Consider the following 18376-nt stretch of genomic DNA (forward strand, 5'->3'; position numbering starts at 1 on the left):
TTTGACCCGGAAATGCCCAGTGTTGTAAAGTACCTAGGTACATTGTTTAGTACCCATACTTGTACCTAGGTACTTCTCTCAGCAAGTACCTGGTACTTCTACCTATATGTTATCGTTCTATATTGTATAGGAACTCGGGGGGCCTCGCCCTCCTGCGCGCTTCACACGCCAACCCCCATTTTAGGGTTTGGTTAGGAGCGAGGCGGAAAGGCTGTAAGAGGTCAGATTTTTGTAGGTATAGGGATGTATATCTATACATATGAAAAATTGCATACGGATCGAAATTTTTTTTCATGTTTTGTGCATATCTTTTCATTTTCAATTGTAAGTATTACTGTATGAACGAGAAAAGTTTAGTTCGTAACGTAATACAGTAGAGCGTCGATTATCCGAATGTCAGTTATCTGAAACGTCAATTATCCGATAAGTCATGTTAAATATGCTAAAAAATGAGTTTGACTGACAGTTTGTCTGGCACGTCGGAATTTTTGTTAACATTGGATCAAAGACTGCTGTCGTGGATAGATACATTAATAAATTTGAACAAACTTCATATCAAATTTCTTGACCTCTGATAAATAAAACTAACACATGCGTAGGTACATCACCCACTTCCCGTATTGGTCTGAATATCAGTCGAGGTTTTAGGTAACTGATTCCACTCTCAAAATCCGTACTAGACACTCAAGTGAAGTTAGCCTGCAACCTTAGAATTCTTTGGAAATTCTTGCGCCAAATAATTGCTCTTGATTACTCCCCAATTTTGATTATTGGCTCTCACTGTTTTTGAGAAAATCGGACAAAAGAAAAATGCATTTTCGGGAGCTGCTAGGCGTTCCGTAGATTTTGCTAAACCGCAGAATTTCCAAAGAATTTGCGTACAAAGTAATTGCTCCTAATAATTCTGTAAGTTTTGCTAAGTGCTCCCGCACGGTTTATGAGAGATTAATTGTGAGCAATTCAAAAGCAATTAAAAGCAAATATTATTTTTTAGAATATGTTAGAATAACCGTCAGTTTATTCCGAAATCTTGTTTGAATTTGGCGCCATTTTACTGGGGATCCAGTGCCTGACACGTTTTTTTAGATTTACTTGAAAACCGTGCGGAAGAAATTAACAAAATTTATAAAGCAATTAGAGTTAATTAAGGAGAAATTATTTAGTGCATGAATTTTTGAGAAATTCTGCAATTTTGCAAAATCCACAAAAGACCTAGCAGCTCCCGGAAATATATTTTAATTTTTGTTCCGATTTTTTTGAAACCGTGTGAGAGTAAATAATAAAAGTTGGGAAGCAATTAACAACAATTTCCTGGTACTCGAAATTTGAAGAAATCCGAAGGTCGCAGACTTATTTGTGAAGCCGATTCAAAATTTTTTAAGATATTTGCTTTAGCGACTAAAAAACTTGGTTATCAACCAGCTGTTATAAATTTTGACCAACAAAACCGGAAAGCTTGAAATCTCGAACTTTAATTATTAGACTGCTTTCAGTCTGAATTATAAATAAATTGTTCAAAAGTTCAATATTATATATAAATATGCTCAAATGAATAATAAATATGCTTGGTAACAAATGAATATACCTTGTCATAGTAGCTAATTTTTTGTATAAAATTTGGTGAATATTCGGTTGATTAAAGAAATCACTAAAATAAAGTAATAGAATTGGAGGTCAATTGATGTTTAGACTACTACGGTATATTCTCTAACTTCATTGCAGGCATACTTCTGTTTACCTGTCATCACTTGTTGGAGATACTAGAGGTGTTGTGGGTGTTGTTGGTCTGAAGAATGTATCGAGCCCTTCGCCAATAGCCAAGCCATCAGCGAGTTGATCAGGCCGTAACATTGGTCTTGTCGGAGCCCTAGTTTTAGTCCTTCTGGGTCTGGACTTGACTAAATGTTGCAACTGTTGTCCCACTGTATTTGGCAGCTCAGAAACGGAGTCCAATGACTCTGTTAAAGAGTGTTCGTTTTCCGATATCGCTAAAATAAATGCGAAGGTTAATGCTTTTCGATTATTGAGGTTTCATTATGACATTAGTTTACTGATTCAAGGTAAGATTCCATAATTAATAACGTTCTGCAGTTGAGCGATTCATAATATTTCAACTCTTGTCACTTTTGTTCAAATTTGAAGAAATAATTTATTGGAACAACTGAATTGTATACGCTGAGTATACAACAGCACTGCTCTGTTACTCGAGAGGCGACCTAGAAATGACCAAATTAACTTGACCAATGCTTTTAAACAGACGCAAATACATTTCTCTAAGGGCAATAGTGAGCAGCATTATGGCTGACTGTTTTAACAAGTTCTAATTATAAAACCTTTTCTCAAATTCTTGATACCTAATCATCTTAAGACGACTGCAGATGCATAATAATGGTTACTGATCCATTCCCTCCCTTGACAACGCACAACCCCAACGACTCATGGGGGCAAACCCTCGATAGTGTAACGGATGTTGGTGACGATTAATATTATTATTATTATTGTACATAATTTTCAGCGTGTCTTATTCGGATTTGTTCAAAATCATTTTTATTGTGTAACACAAATATTGTTTCACTCGTGTTTACAATCATTGAAACAAATACCGCTGCTGGAGACTTTTTAAAGGGTTTATTTTTCTCTTATTCAAGTTTTTTTTTCAGACTAAAAACTCGGTCCAAATTTTTTTGCAGAACTTATTGAAGCTTGAAGAATATGTTGCATTTTAGTTCACCATATAGGATCTGTCATTTTGTGTCATGTATTTCTGATGGCCGGTTTGTGTTTAGCTTTCACCTTTTTTTTAACGATCGCGTATCTTTATAAATAATTAGTTGGGAAAGCAGTCTTCAACTAAAAGGAAATTGTGATTTGTTAAATTGAAAATACGATGTATCTCAATTTGCTCTGGATGTTAGCGGTAAGTTGAAAATTTGGTGGCAACATTGAGGAGAACAACTTTGAATTGTTTTATTATGGATAAAAAAATCCGTGTACCAATATCATAATTACCTTTGTGTGATAATGTTTTTGTGGTAAGTTATTACTATGCAGGCTTGTGCATTTTTAAATAATTTAGTTACCTTCAGCCTGACTTTTTGGCAGTGATGGTAACAAATCTGGTATATCATCAGCCGACAAGCCTTCTATAGAATCCACGACTGACTTTGGCCTCAGTTTGCGCCCGTGCAAGCTTTTTCGTTTATTGGATAAGTGTGGAGTTGCCTATGGGAGAAGACAGTACACGTCAAAATGCTGTTATTACATATTTGCAATCCATGTTGCAACTACTACTACAAAAACATAATAATTATAGACCTCGTACACTGAGGGAACGACGCAGTTTTTCAGAAACTAATGCAGCTTATTGAAATTTGGCATACTTCTTTTAGATAGGATTGACTAGTGATCGAACAAAGGATTTTTTGTCCTTTGATCAAAACTTATTTTACAAGGCAATGCATGGTGTAGATTGTACTGGAAACTGTGCTTTTTTGCATACAACTCTGCCAAAACTTCAAAAATCTAAATTTTTTTAAAATCCATCTTTCAATCACTAGTCAATCCTATGTAGAAGAAGTGTGCGAATTTTCAATAAGATTGGTGCAACAGTTTCTGAAAGATCGGGTCCACCGCGAGGATACTGGATCTCCAAAAACCAGTTCTCAACGGCTGAATTTTCAAAATTTTAGGATGACAATTTGATAAAATATCGTTAAAATACTGTTTCTTCATATGCTTAAAGTTTGCATAAAATAATTCTTCTATTATATTGAAAAATAATTGGAGAAAATATGGTTTTTTAACCTTCGAAACCCACGTAATCCCTTAAATGGAACTGGTAAAATAATTTGCTAGCACGGTAGTTATATCGTGAGTATATTTTTTTGAAATGGCATCTTAGATTTATACGCAGACCCCGCCCTCCGATATCTCTAGCTGAATTGGCCAGCTGCAAGTCCCGTTTAGCAGCTAACATATTGTTAAACGAGTGTTTCATTAAGTGGCATATAACCAAACCGGATGAAATAAGGCCAAGCGTTGAGAAGTTCTCTGTATTAGTAGAGTATAGAAACGCATTCTGAACTCACAAGGAACATTAGTTTGATGTCCAATTAGGAAAAAAGGTTTAAAGAGGCGAAAACGACTCCCAAATATGAGCACCCAATGGGATGGATTCTCAGTTTTGGATAGAAGCGCTTTATGTGATTGGTTTCATTCAAATACATCAAGCGCATCAAGAAACCAAACCGTTGGGTCCTCATTTTTGGGGGACGATTTGACCCTTTTTACCGTTTTTTCACCAATAAAAAAAAAAACCTGCCTTTTATTTTTCAATGTTACATGACGTACATGAGTTGCAACGAACTTGCAAGGGGACACCAAACTGGTGTTCCTTATCAGATGTATCGGATATATACATAGACATAACTTCTAAGGTATTTTTTCAATACTTCGCATAATTTCGTTTCTAAGCACACGAACGTGACATGGAATTCCGATTGTCAGATTTTCTTTCAATAGATTTTGCTTTTGAAATTGATTCAGCTTTGTTTTTCAAAATAAAACATCTACATGCTATATACTTACCAGATTCAGGTATTCCAACTTCTGGCAAGTGATAGAAAAGCAAACGTTCAATATATTATTATGAATACATGAAGAAATGTTCAAATAATAAAGTAGACTATTTTTTTCAGAAACAATGTATCATTGATAGATATTAAGTCGAAATCAATTGATTGTTTTTATTCGCTACTTGGTGAAGAAAATTCTCCAGAATTTTTCATATATATATGGGCTATTCCGCGTCAACCGGATCAGTCATCTCTCAGATATTTTTTTAATTTGGCATGTGGATTGTGTGGGAGGAGTTAGATTTTTGTGCCAAAGCGCGAATCTCATAATGCAAAATTCGATTTTTTATTAACAATAACAAATTAAACTCCCATTTTTTTCAAAAATTCATAACTTTGGCAAAAAATTAGATACAATATATATTTTTTTTTCAAATTACGCGGAAAGCTCCATAGAATTTAAAAAAAAATTCGAAATGGTAAAAAAAAGTTGTTATCAATTGTTTATTTAACAATTAATTTTTCAAAGATTTTTAAAACAGTGACTGACACGATCAAAAAATTTTTTTAAAATTCTGACATGTTCCTTGAACTGTACTACAACCTGTGAATTAATTCCAGAGGGGTGTTTTTCTTCGTTTTTGAGTTAAAAATCATTAAAGGTATCGATGCGCATGAAATTGCGGCGCGCCGAGTCTCTACGTAATGGCGGGCCGCCGGTTGCCGTCCACCGCTACCCCGCGGCGGCGTCGCAGCGTTATTTTAGAGTCATTTTCACGATGTAGGACATGATTGAAGAATCTGAAAAAAATACTGTACCTTCACAAGGCCTGCTCAAAGCGATAAGTGAAGTTTCAAGAAAGTGTTTTTCACCGTTTTTTTTATTACAGAGATTCAAAATAACGGTTACACACCATGAGTGTGCACATAAATGATAATAATTACATAACTTGCTACTTATTTTAAAATGAAAACACATTCTTGAAACTTCACTTATCGCTTTGAGCAGGCCTTGTGAAGGTACAGTATTTTTTTCAGATTCTTCAATCATGTCCTACATCGTGAAAATGACTCTAAAATAACGCTGCGACGCCGCCGCGGGGTAGCGGTGGACGGCAACCGGCGGCCCGCCATTACGTAGAGACTCGGCGCGCCGCAATTTCATGCGCATCGACACCTTTAATGATTTTTAACTCAAAAACGAAGAAAAACACCCCTCTGGAATTAATTCACAGGTTGTAGTACAGTTCAAGGAACATGTCAGAATTTTAAAAAAATTTTTTGATCGTGTCAGTCACTGTTTTAAAAATCTTTGAAAAATTAATTGTTAAATAAACAATTGATAACAACTTTTTTTTACCATTTCGAATTTTTTTTTAAATTCTATGGAGCTTTCCGCGTAATTTGAAAAAAAAATATATATTGTATCTAATTTTTTGCCAAAGTTATGAATTTTTGAAAAAAATGGGAGTCTAATTTGTTATTGTTAATAAAAAATCGAATTTTGCATTATGAGATTCGCGCTTTGGCACAAAAATCTAACTCCTCCCACACAATCCACATGCCAAATTAAAAAAATATCTGAGAGATGACTGATCCGGTTGACGCGGAATAGCCCATATATTTTTATTTCCTCAGAAATATGCCATATTTTCGCACAGTTTAGAGGAAACCTTTGTATTATTTTTTTGGAAAAGTTTTAATTATACTGACAATGTCGCAGATATATAAAAAAATTCTTGAGAATTTCTAGAAAAAAGTCAATTTTTCGGAACTTCATTTTCGGTTGAAAATCTAAAAAAACTTCGAGAGTTTAGGTTTCTGAATATATCTAACTAATCGTAAGTAGAGTCCGAGGTGAAAGTGTAATGAATTGCTGGGAACAGCTCAAATTCGTTCCAAACTTGTATTCTACTGGAAAACTTCGAATTATCGTCTTTTTGACTGTTAGCGACAGAGTCGAGTTCAGGTGAAAATTGGACAAATTTCTCGAGGAGAATCATATTTTTGTTCAAAACTTCATTTTGCATTATCAATTTGAAAAGATGTGAGGTCTGACGTTTCTGTGTATTTTCTGACAGAACTGTGTTATGAAAACTAGGGTTGATTTCTGAGTGAAATTAGAAGATTTTTAGGAAACGGTTGGAATAAATTTTACTGGAATACAGCCGAAAAAATATCGAAATATTTGTATCAGAATATGTTAATAAACTCATAGCTATGAAAATTTTTCAAATATTCTCAAGAAATATCAAGGTTTTTCTGTAAGTCTGTCGAAAGTGTTTCCTGCACAGAAATTAAGAGGATTTATAAGGGAAGAGCAGTAGAAAATAATCATTTTATTGTTTCATTAAAATAAAACAAAATGCATTCGAGAGCTATCACTTTTCGCTTCAAAAACAAAAAAAAATTAATATTCCGTTATCTTAAAAATTAACTCTTGTACGTCCCGTCGCGTCGGCACAAGTCTAACTCTGCAGAAAACAGTTGGAAAAACGGTATCCGCGTTTATAAACCAACCAAATATCCGAATTGCAAAAACCAAGAGTTTTTAGAATATTCAGCATATCCTCTAAACACCTGTGGAAATTTGGTTTAGCTGCGTTTTTTTTCATCAGATTTTGTGTTTTTTTTTTTTTTTAGATTTTCGGAATTGTTTTTATAAATTTCTCAACAACAAAAGGTTAAATCAAAAATCCGGCTGATATACAAACGATTCTAAAATGTCTTGGTATTTGTATTTTGCGTATTTCGTTTGTTTACACGCGTGAGTACTGTTTTCGTCAATCGAAATTTTTTTTTTTTTTTTTTATTTGGTTTCAAAGTGTAAATTCGTAGCTTTCGAATGCAATTTGTTTCGTTCTATTCTGTCCATTAGTCTAGTCACGATGAAACAATAAAATGATCATTTTCTATTACTCTTACTTTAGAAATCCGCTTAAGATGTTTCTACAAAATTCCTAGAAATCATAAACATTTGACATAGATTTTTCAGAAAAAATGTCAAAAATTCACGTTTCAAGTAAATTTGTGGAATTGCCTTAGAGTTTCCGAAACTCATTTCTAAACATTTTAAACATTGATAAATCAAATTTTTTATCAAAAGCATATTATTTTCGTCTACACTGCATTCGTTATTCATATTCCAATTTCTTGCCATTCTAAAATATCATACCATTGGCGATTGGTCACTCGACTGTTGACTAATGGTGTCGGTGAACGAGAGACTAGCAGCACCGTCTTCTTCAGAGTCTAAGCTAGTTCTACCAGCAGGTTTTATCAAAACTCCTCCCATGCTACTGACCCCAGTGCTTACGGATCCGCTTGATCTTAGCACATCTGGTGTGCTGCTTCTGGTTCGGCAGCCGGCATCGCCAATCTGCAAGACAGAAATTCGTATCGAATTAAACTAGCATCATATGCAATAAAATGATTGAAAATAGAAATTCGAATAAATTTTTGATGATTGTTCAGAATGTATTACAATTTAGGAGATCTATCTATACACAACTTCAGGTAGTTTTATAATTGATCAGAGATGTTATATTTAATATAATTAAGTAAACTATTAATTCGTTATGAAAAATTGAATATAACTTCATTGAAAACAGATTGGAAGTTTTTCTGCTAAAATTCGATATTGCAGGATCATTTAGGAACCTGACTAAAGAGTTACAGAGTATTGGAAAGACTTCATTGGTTTGGATTCAGATTCGAATCAGGTTGTATGAAGATGAAGATAGTCTATGTATTTTATGGACGAGCACTCTGATTACATTACAAATTGGGAAGTCTATAATATTTTCCTGCGAACTGGGGTGACGAACGTAAGCATATTTCATTAAAGAATCATACTGTTTCAATAAAAGTTTTTAATTTTCCACTTCTCTGCGTTCAAAAAATCATAAGAGATGGGAAGTTATTGCAATGACACCGAAAATAAAAAGTGGAGTTTAAGTAATCTCCACGATTTAAAGTCTGTACAATGATCTTTGTCGATTTTCAGATGGGTGTGTATGTGATTAATTTATTTGTTTCACAATATCTCGATAATGAATGAACGGAATTTTATGATTTTGAACTCTGACGATTTTGAGAAATGTGCGTATGTGATTAATGTTTTTGTTTTATAATGTCTCGATAATGAATGAACGAAACTTTATGATCTTGAAATTAATTCAGAACGGATTAAATTTCGAATGCGATAGGTCCAGTAGATTTGAGTTGTTCAAATAACAAAACTCAATCTTTTTCAAAGTTAATCTCTCGTGAACGAATCAACAGATTTTGATGACTTTGGTCTCAATCAATTCGTCTTAACTTAAGGTTGATTTGATTTTGGACTGGATAGGTACACTAGTTTTGGATTTATTTGAATAACAAAAAAAAATCAGTTACGGAAAATCAATCATTCTACACCAGATGCTTAAACGGATATCGTACTCAATTGATGAAGAAAAACCAATTTAAAGTCTTGCTCAGATATGCCATAATAAGCGGCAGCTTTTGTCTATTTAATTTTTATCGATATTTGTTGATGGAATATTTAAATTTCTACAAGTTGAATTATGCTTGATAGTGATTGTGGAAATCTGTAATTGTACCCATTAGGCTTTTCATTTTTGCTGCGAAATTCTCGTCATGTATCAACATCTACATAAATTTTTGATACGCTGATAGATCACTTGAAAATAACTTATAAACTGTTATTTAGATTCAATTTACTTACCAGTGTCTTGTAACTTCGAGACAATGATTCAATCACTTCATCGGTGATTCTGTCTGATACGTGAGCTGCCACAGCCAAGTTTAGTTCACTGTTACAATAAAAGTTTTATTATAAGATTTGTGTAAGTTTTAATATAATTTTATTATATCGAACTGCCCTGCATTTTATACAAAGTGTTTCAATCTTGGCAAGATTACCAATTTCAACAATATTCAGAAATTTTACTCAGCTAAATGATTGCAAAAACTAATTCACAACAATAGGTTTCGATGTACATGACACAATAGCTATTCAACTAGGAAAAAAGAAAGTATAAATCTATTCCGAGAACAGTAAAAACGCTATCGAACATTGCGATTTCCATGCTCAAGCATCACTTAAATTTCAGCGATGTTACTTTGACTTTGTTCAAAAATAATTTCTGAATAAATTCAATTCGGTATAATCAATTAGAAGATTATCATTTCTATTGCAAAACTTGCTTACTTTGACTTTTATTAAAGACTACGCAATACAGCCAGCGTAATTTCACACGCAATGCTGGACTAAACTATATAAAAACTTCTTTACTCCATACAAAAATGATACCAAGAAACTTGTTCCTGCAATAAGTGGTGGTGAATACTAGTGAAATAAAAAACAGCATGTAGTTAGGCGACAAAATTATTTCTAATGCTTTTTTCAATAAGTAAGACGTGTAATCGATAAGAAATCGTTTGTAAGTACACTGAGAAAAAAAAGTTATTAAACCAAACAACTAATTTTTTTTGACTTCCAGTTTCTTTGGTTCGAACAATTTCTCACTCAGAAAAACCACTTTTTAGTCGAAAGAAAAGTATCGATGCATCGATTTGAATGCTATATGCTTATGAGTTTCATATATTTCAAACAAGTACATATTTGTTTCGTAAGATTAAACTGGAAATTTCGTAGCAAAAACTTCACTTGAATCAACAAACCTCATTTAATTCGCGAAAGAATAGTACTTTAATCGCTGAACACATCGGTTCGAAAGCACCGAGATATTGGAAATAATAATCCTACGCTTGCTGAAATATTAACGTTATTGCCAGATAGTATATTTGGCTCAATGTGATGTTTGTCCGACATAACATCGGCACACAAAAAAAAAAAGAAAGTTATTTGTACATCGGATGCCACCTACCTACCGGCATGTATTTCGACCCGCCGAATGCGAATTTTAACCCATTAACGCCCGAAATGACACTTTTCATATAGTCATGTTTGACTGATTGCCAACAACGCTAGGACAATGGGATTTTAATAAAAATTGGTATCCGACTATTTTCAAGGGTGCCCTTTCAGAATATCGAGGTTAGAAGCCATGAAAATTAGATTTTCTATGGAAAATTTACAATTAAAAAAATAAAAACAGCGAAATTTCGATGTAGTTATTTTGAAAAACTATTTATATGTATAGAACCTTTATAATACTCAAATCAGACTCTTTTCTGCAAAAATCGTGGAATTTTTATCTGTACTTTAAAAACCTATAGGTTAAGAATTTTTTTTTTTATCAATTGTTTGCAAAATAGCGGCTCGAAAAGGGTGAAATTTTACGTAAAAATCAAATAATCGTTTCTTGCTTGATTTCTCGAGCTAATTGTTATATCTTGGGTTCAACTTTGGATATAACCTTGATTCAGTGTTTGAATTTCGAAAATTATGGAAAATTAAAAATGGCGGATTCAAGATGGCGGATGAAATGATTGAAAAAACGTTATTTGACGCAAAAACTTTGTTCCTAGGGTTTTCGTGGTCGCTGATTACGAATCTGAGGTCAGTTTTGAAAAAAATACAAAATGGCAGATTCAATATGGCGGACAAAAATTAAAATTACACGATCGTGCGCAAAAGAAAAGGGGTCGAATTACATGTCCGTAGGTGGGTCCGGTCAAATGTACAAGCAACTTTTTTTTTTTTTGTGTGCATAATTTGAATTGAAGCTACTACACTTGTTTGGTGACAGTCAATTATGATAGCATATTGTATGGCAAAAAATTCAAAAAAACAAAAAAAAATATGTAACCCAGCGATATTTAAACTACATTTGTATATTCTTGAGCAGTACGTTACATGTTCGCAGAACTGGTATAATACTCAGATACTAAAGAATCATTGAATTATTTAAATACATTTTTTATTCAAATACGGGGTTTAGTCGTTGTGATTTCAGTTTTCTCTGCACAATGCCATATCTTCTTTGATCCGAAGAATTATTCCATTGGTACTTGTAAACATTATTTGAGTGAAGGGACAATTCGTTTGACATGAAGCATGCAGCGTTTGGATGAAACTATCATACCAGAAGAGCAACGCAATGAGTTATGCCACTCAATCTCTAGTAAATTCATTTAAATTATTTTTTATTGGTCCTAAATGCAGATTTTTATAATTGAAAACTACATCAGTTGTCGTTTTGAATAAATGAGCTCTCAGGACTATGCAAACGCCCAGATTATTTGGATCAATTATTATTAAAACCAACAACTTTTTTTTCTCAGTGCAGTACATATTAACGTAGAATGATAAAAAGAGTCCCAGCCACAGAAATTGATTATTGAAGTGTAGATATTGTAAATGTTGTATACTTTTAAAACTATAAGTATTGTAAAAATTGTGAACACTGTCAAAATGCTGTTGAAACTGCAAATAATGTTAACGCTGTGAAAATGATACTGAATGTAAATCAAGTTCACATTTGTCACATATTTTTATGAGTTTCATGTATTTTATATTACCCAATCGGGATATCACTACAAACAAACAAGAATCTAAACTATGAACCTGTCACACTAGTATTTTCATATTCAGTGTAAACACTACGATATAAGAAGACTGGTTGTGCATTTCTAATTTTTGTGCTTCATAAAAAGACATTTGATATATACGAGTGTTTCAAAGAAAGATGTAATGTGTTCATTTATTTTGAGATAGTAAGATTTTAGGCCGAGAATAGGTACAACTCCCAATACTATCTATATGCACTAAGCATGGAATTTTGAAAACCTATTGAATTCACAAAAAATCTTTATCATTCCAAAGTTTAAGTATTTTTTTTTTATTTGAAAATGCGAAAAAATCAGGATTTTGCACGGGATATAAAAAAATAAAATAAAATATTTAAAAAGAAGGAAAAAAAAGTGTGACACTATAGTTGCTTCTGTAACTGAAAGGGTGAAGACATGGATCATTGAACAAAGCTTGCTAAAGACAGTCAGCTAAATGGGGCTTTTTGCAGCAAGGAAAGGCACAAGGTGGGCAACTTTGGTACGGAAATTTCTTTCTGCCATCAATACCCAATTAACATTGAAGTCCCATAAGCGAATCACACAATGTAAGGCACTACTGTTACCGCCGCACCCTTTCGCTTGCTTCAAAAAAATACTTGCTATCTTTAACAATCTTCGGTTAATGATTATATGTAAGGAAAAATCTGTGGTGGAATTATTTTGTATTTGCGCTTCTTTGAACTGTGCCAAGTTATTCTTTATTTTTCTCTATCAATGTTGGACAATTTTCTATCCAACGCTATAAAATTCGAACTTATTCGAAAACTCTAAAAAAGTTTAGTGCCTCTGATTATTTCTCATTAGATCTGCGTTGATTCTGATCAGTTTTACTCGATTGGACCAGTTTGGAAATTTAATAAAGATTGTGTGGAACGTGTTCAGCTATTGGAGTTGCTTGCGCGAAAATTTCGTGAAAATATGAACTTTTTTTTATTAATCACAATTTTTTTCAAAATATCTGAAATATTTTCATTATTCGAACCAATACTTGTCACTTGGTTACTAAATTCATGTATACGAACTGTTGTTGTCGTATCTAAGATTTTACTGATTTCAGCTGTTATCGCACATTAAAAATCGAGACTGTATCAGCGCTTGCTCTAGCAAGATATAGCCACGAAGGAAGAAGAAGAATAAAAGACTGATCGTCTTTGAAACATCATTTAAATCAGGATTTACAGAAGAGTTACATCAAGAGAAAAAACAACTCAAAAAATTTCCAGCACTGTTATTTGCACCAAACTCCAGAGAAAAGCCTGACGCAGCCCACGCTTGCGTTTCTCGTGTTCCCTATTTTTTTTTAGCGCTTTTGGACACGAAATAGGTTTTTGGAACTAATTTTCGTGGTGCACGGTGGATAAACGCATGCCGGTAACCGATCAAACTCTGGCGTATTTAGTATCACGGAGGCAGTGGATGTTTGTAATTCATTCGGCTTCGATTACTGATCTCCGTAAGTGTTTCGTATCACTCGCTGCTTTCCTGATGTTAAAATTAGTTTCGAGAAATAAAAAAAAAATATGACCGACTTCAAAAAAATGATCCAATATAGGAGGTATATCTTTGCACTAAACATAATCAAACAATTTTTTTATTTCTGACTCAACCGAAATGTTCACCTTTTTAACTGGAAAAACAGAACCAAAATAGCATATGATTCCATCTAATATTTTTTTCTCATAAATTATTATCTGCGTTTTTCTGGGTTTCTTTTTTCTTTTTCAATTTTAAAGTATTCCTTTCTGTATTATTATACACTTTCGATAATATTATAGTTTTAGACTGATAAAATTATGACGTTCATACGTAAAAGAAATAATTATGATGATTTCCTATACAACAAATGCTGTTATCCGTTTGCATTTCTCACAATTTATTTTATCATTGGTAATCTCTGTTCTGAATTCTGTACAAAATATTGCCAAAAATATCGAGTCTCACTTTTCAAGTCAATAATGTCACCAGAGTTCAGTCGGAAATAAAATTCTACAACGACTTGGGAATAAAAGTCGATTATTCCCTCGGTACGTAATGTAATATTTTCCTTAAAATTTGATGAATAAATTCAACTTTTTGGATTCGGTGCCAAGGCATGTCTGTGATTCGGGATAAATGGATGCGGATTTGTTCAATTGCGCTAATGTCCGATAATAGGCGAACATCTTGCAGGTACGTGTTAGGAGTATTGGGATTATCACTTTTCAATGCATCATCTGGTGGAAAATAATCAAACTAATGCAACCAGGTTGACAGCTGATCATTGACCGTAGTTTTTCGTGTTTGGGTAGCAAAAAAGGTATATTATGTTTAATTAATTTATGTAACATAAGTAATTTGAAACCCTAAGAATTATGATTTGACTCTATTCGAATTAAAAACTTAGTTTACGTGGTGATAAAATCGCGCCGACAAAAAGGTTCCGACGTGATGAAGACATTTTCCAATAGGAGACGGCGCTCTCACGATTAAAATTGCAACGTCTAACGTATAAACATGAGTGGTAAACTTTTTAAGCTGCACAAGTCTTTTGCATGAAATCTTCCAATTTGCGGAACAGGGGTTTATAAAACATTATTGTAAAGTCATTATCCTGTGCATTAGATTGCCTGGAGTTTATTTATAAATCATAGGGGTTTTCAACAATTATAATTATTTAGTACAACTAGTGTTACATCATCGCGCGCCATAGCGGTCGTAACCGGGGTTCTTTTTTCATATGTTTAGCTACTAAAAGAAAATCTTTATCATTCGTAAATAAATAATTTTTTGATTCCTCATTAGCCGTGCATTGCTTTCCTCTACTAATAAGTTGTGAAAATCTTGTGTCAAAACGAATGCACGAATTACTTTTTTGTAACGTAAATTTTTTCGCACTTCTCTAACACGAGACATCCTGAGCAGTAATCTTCTAAGATTTCGTAACATTGACTATCGCTACCTGTTGAGGTTACCCTCGGAGCGCGCAGCGCTCAACGCCTTGATGGTCGATATTAATTTCTTAGTTTCCTTGTACATAAATCGTCAATGATATTAATTTCTTCGTTCACTTGTACAAACTTTCACACATTGACAGTCAATTCCAGAACAAAATAGCAATCCACCCGCCCGTTCAGTCAGCGCGCTAATAAAACATCAACAATGTTTCGAGATTTCGTGATTTCGACTTCGATTGGTCATAGCTCTTAAGATCGGATTATAATTATAATTATTTATTATAATTGAAATTTGTCGCCAACTCTAAAAAGTCGAATTTGATTTATCAAACCCTGAGGAAAAAATGGTTTCGTTCATCTTAGAGCAAAGGTATATTGAATAATTTTTTTGAAGCAGCTCATATCTTTCTCGATTTTCTTTTATTTAACAATACTTGATTCTTTGCCGTTTTATTTTCTCTGTTTTTCTTTACTTTGTTTTTTACTTCTCTACAATGGATGGTGGCATCATTGATGATTACCTGTTAGTACAAATCATGCAAATCGATAGATCATCGGAAACAGCGATAAAAAGCGACAAGATACACTGTTAGAAAATTCAACTAAATATAATGTCCCATCAGATCCACTTTATATTTGCGTTATTTGTTACATTTCTGTTAGTAAATATGGCACGAATTATTGTAATTTTAACACTTAAATTGTTATGCCAACATTTAATTTGCACTTTGTACATTTTTTCATTTATTGCTAGTGATCGATTAAAAAATGGTTTAACCTACCCAAAAATTTTAACGGGCTTGCTGGAACTTTTTTTTTCTACCCATCTATGATGGGATGAAAATTACGATTTTTCGTAACTGGCTATTAATGAACCAGTATCTTTTCGAAAATTTCATGGGACCACTAAAGGGGTACGAAATATTGCTTTCAGATTAAAAAAAAAAATGATTGATCTAAATCAGTGCATTCGTTAAGGAGTTGTGCGCGAACAGTCATAAAATAAAAACATACGCCACGAATTGATAAACTCCTCCTTTTGAAATTGGTACAAAAACATATTTCATGTCAGAAGGCGCTACGAATTCGGGGATACGTAAAACGCGAGCGTGGGCTTTTTCAGGCTTCACTCTGTTTGCACTAATGACTGCGAACACGAATGAAAAAACATTTGTAACATACAGTGGTAATGAATCTGTACAAGTTCCAATAACACAAGCTACAATATCAACAATTTAAGGTGAGGTTTTGTAATTATAAAGTTGAAAATGTTTAAATTAAACTGAGATGTTTTTCATACGGTTCAAATTTATTTAAGCTTATTTATTATTGAGATTTCCAGAGAACGTTTAGACGAGATTTTACAAATGGATCTCATTAGAAGTGCGGAAGGTGAGCGATTTCCGACGAGAGTGAAGTTTGCAACGTGAGTCAAACGCAATTGCTGCGTTCACAGAAAGACAAGTGTGAAGTTGGCGGCATAAGCAGATACCCGTGTGAACACAGCATGAAAGCAAGAGCGATCAGTGTAATCATACCAGTTAGATATCGCCCATCCGCATGTGTGTGACACGTGGTATTTTTTGCAACACCGATGAAGGAAAGTTTCATTTGAGAAGCACCGAATGTGCCACTGACAATGCGTAAAATCGGGGGAAGGTAATTTACGCTGACTGACACAGTTTGTAAAATTGAGTTATGCGTATGTCCCAAAGAAAACTGTAGTGTGGAAAATCGAGTATTTTGAAATGTTGCAGTTCACGTACGCTCCACAAACTTTGATAATAGAATTTTCCAAACAGGTGTTGCAAAAACATAGATATGTGTAGGTGCGGCAAGATAAATGTTGATCAATAATTTTTACATTTGCACGTTATAACTACAATTCAGATGTTTTCTCTGGATAACTCGCGGTGATCTGTTTGGTGAGCAAAAGAAGCTTAAAAACTTGGAAATGGGATAAAAATAGACCAGAGTTTGATTGTCTTGAATGTTCTAATTATAGAATATTTTTTGAAATTGTTGATATCTCAGCTTGTATTATTCGAATTTGCCAATATTCATTTCTATCACGTTGTGGGAATGTTGTTTCATTCGTGCCTACCATCATTGGCTCGATAGCATTGCTAAAGATTTTTGGAAGGTTTTTTCACTTTCTCAAACTTTTTATTCAGACGATACGGCTCATTCGTCCTAAACAGTTTAATCCTGATTACATTGACCACATTTGTCAAATATAAGGTTATCAAAGATACAATTTTGTTTTGAATGAAAAATCGAACAGTAACATTCTCCCGAAGTAAAGCAAACATAAATTATAGTCGAACGATTTTGAGTTTACACGATAATCCTTAACTGCAATTAAATAACCAAGACAATATTGTAGCATATAAAGTCATTTAATTGAATTGAAGAGGACTGAAAGAAACAATTTGATTCGTACCGAATTAAAAATTTTTTTTTTGAAGTCCACACGATCCCACGTATGAAGAGTTGGATAATTTAACAATTGTCCACTCCTCGTAGTATTTGACGTGTAAAACGCCGAGTGTTTTATGGTTAGATGAGATTCCATAAACGATCGATTATGAATTACCTATAATATGTGTGCATATTCCAGCAGGTATTGAAAAATTTTGTACACAATCTCACCGACCGTTGTATAAAACTGTGTGCAAAATCCTTTTATAATCACCAAAATTCTAGGAATGATTTGAATGTTAGTGTAGAACACTTTTATAAAATGAATAGGAAATATTGTGTAAATATACAACTGATATTGTCGACAGCAATGTACAAATCAGACAGTAAAGAAGTAGCTTCTGATAATGGTTATCGATTTCATATCTGAAAAAATAATTGACACAGACCGCAGCTTTGTTAGGTAGAATTCTGATGTGATAAGCAAAGAAAACAATTAATCTAATCTCGACAAAAGTCAACGTTTGGACAAGCTGCTATTCCGATGAACATAATATTCTCTCGGCAGACGTATCACCAACAAGTTATTTTCACACGAATTTCATTAATTTTAGTACAAGATTGGCCAACATTGAGTACTCATCAAATTATTTTATTTATTATTATGTTTGCAACCTATCACGACTTTCCCAAAAATGCAGGAGAAAAAATTTCCAAGTCATTGTTAAGAGTTTAGACCTTGATTTGCGATCTAATTTGCGTTGAAATTGGAACAAATTTTGTCAGGAATTGAATTTCACTTTTCAATAACTCATTTTATTCAACAAATAGCAATACTGAATTAATCACACAGGGTATAACAAAATTGGCAGATTTCGAAGGCAGTATTGAGTTCGGCTTGGAAGG

The 18376-nt window shown here is 33.4% G+C and overlaps 1 protein-coding gene across 2 annotated transcripts in view; it reads right to left on the bottom strand.

Moving 5' to 3' along the window:
- The window catches only part of LOC124175818 (F-actin-uncapping protein LRRC16A), an 83328-nt gene that overhangs the window by 16690 nt on the left and 48262 nt on the right, over positions 1-18376 (bottom strand). For both annotated transcript variants that reach the window (XM_046556385.1, XM_046556384.1), the window contains exons 17-21: positions 9304-9391; positions 7750-7953; positions 4588-4608; positions 3081-3222; positions 1739-1988 (exon numbers count right to left, since the gene is read on the bottom strand). In XM_046556385.1, coding sequence (XP_046412341.1) covers positions 1739-1988; positions 3081-3222; positions 4588-4608; positions 7750-7953; positions 9304-9391 — 705 coding nt within the window. The remainder of the gene's footprint in view (positions 1-1738; positions 1989-3080; positions 3223-4587; positions 4609-7749; positions 7954-9303; positions 9392-18376) is intronic.

This window comes from Neodiprion fabricii, chromosome 2 (genome assembly GCF_021155785.1).
Source record: "Neodiprion fabricii isolate iyNeoFabr1 chromosome 2, iyNeoFabr1.1, whole genome shotgun sequence".
NCBI classification, from domain to species: domain Eukaryota; kingdom Metazoa; phylum Arthropoda; class Insecta; order Hymenoptera; family Diprionidae; genus Neodiprion; species Neodiprion fabricii.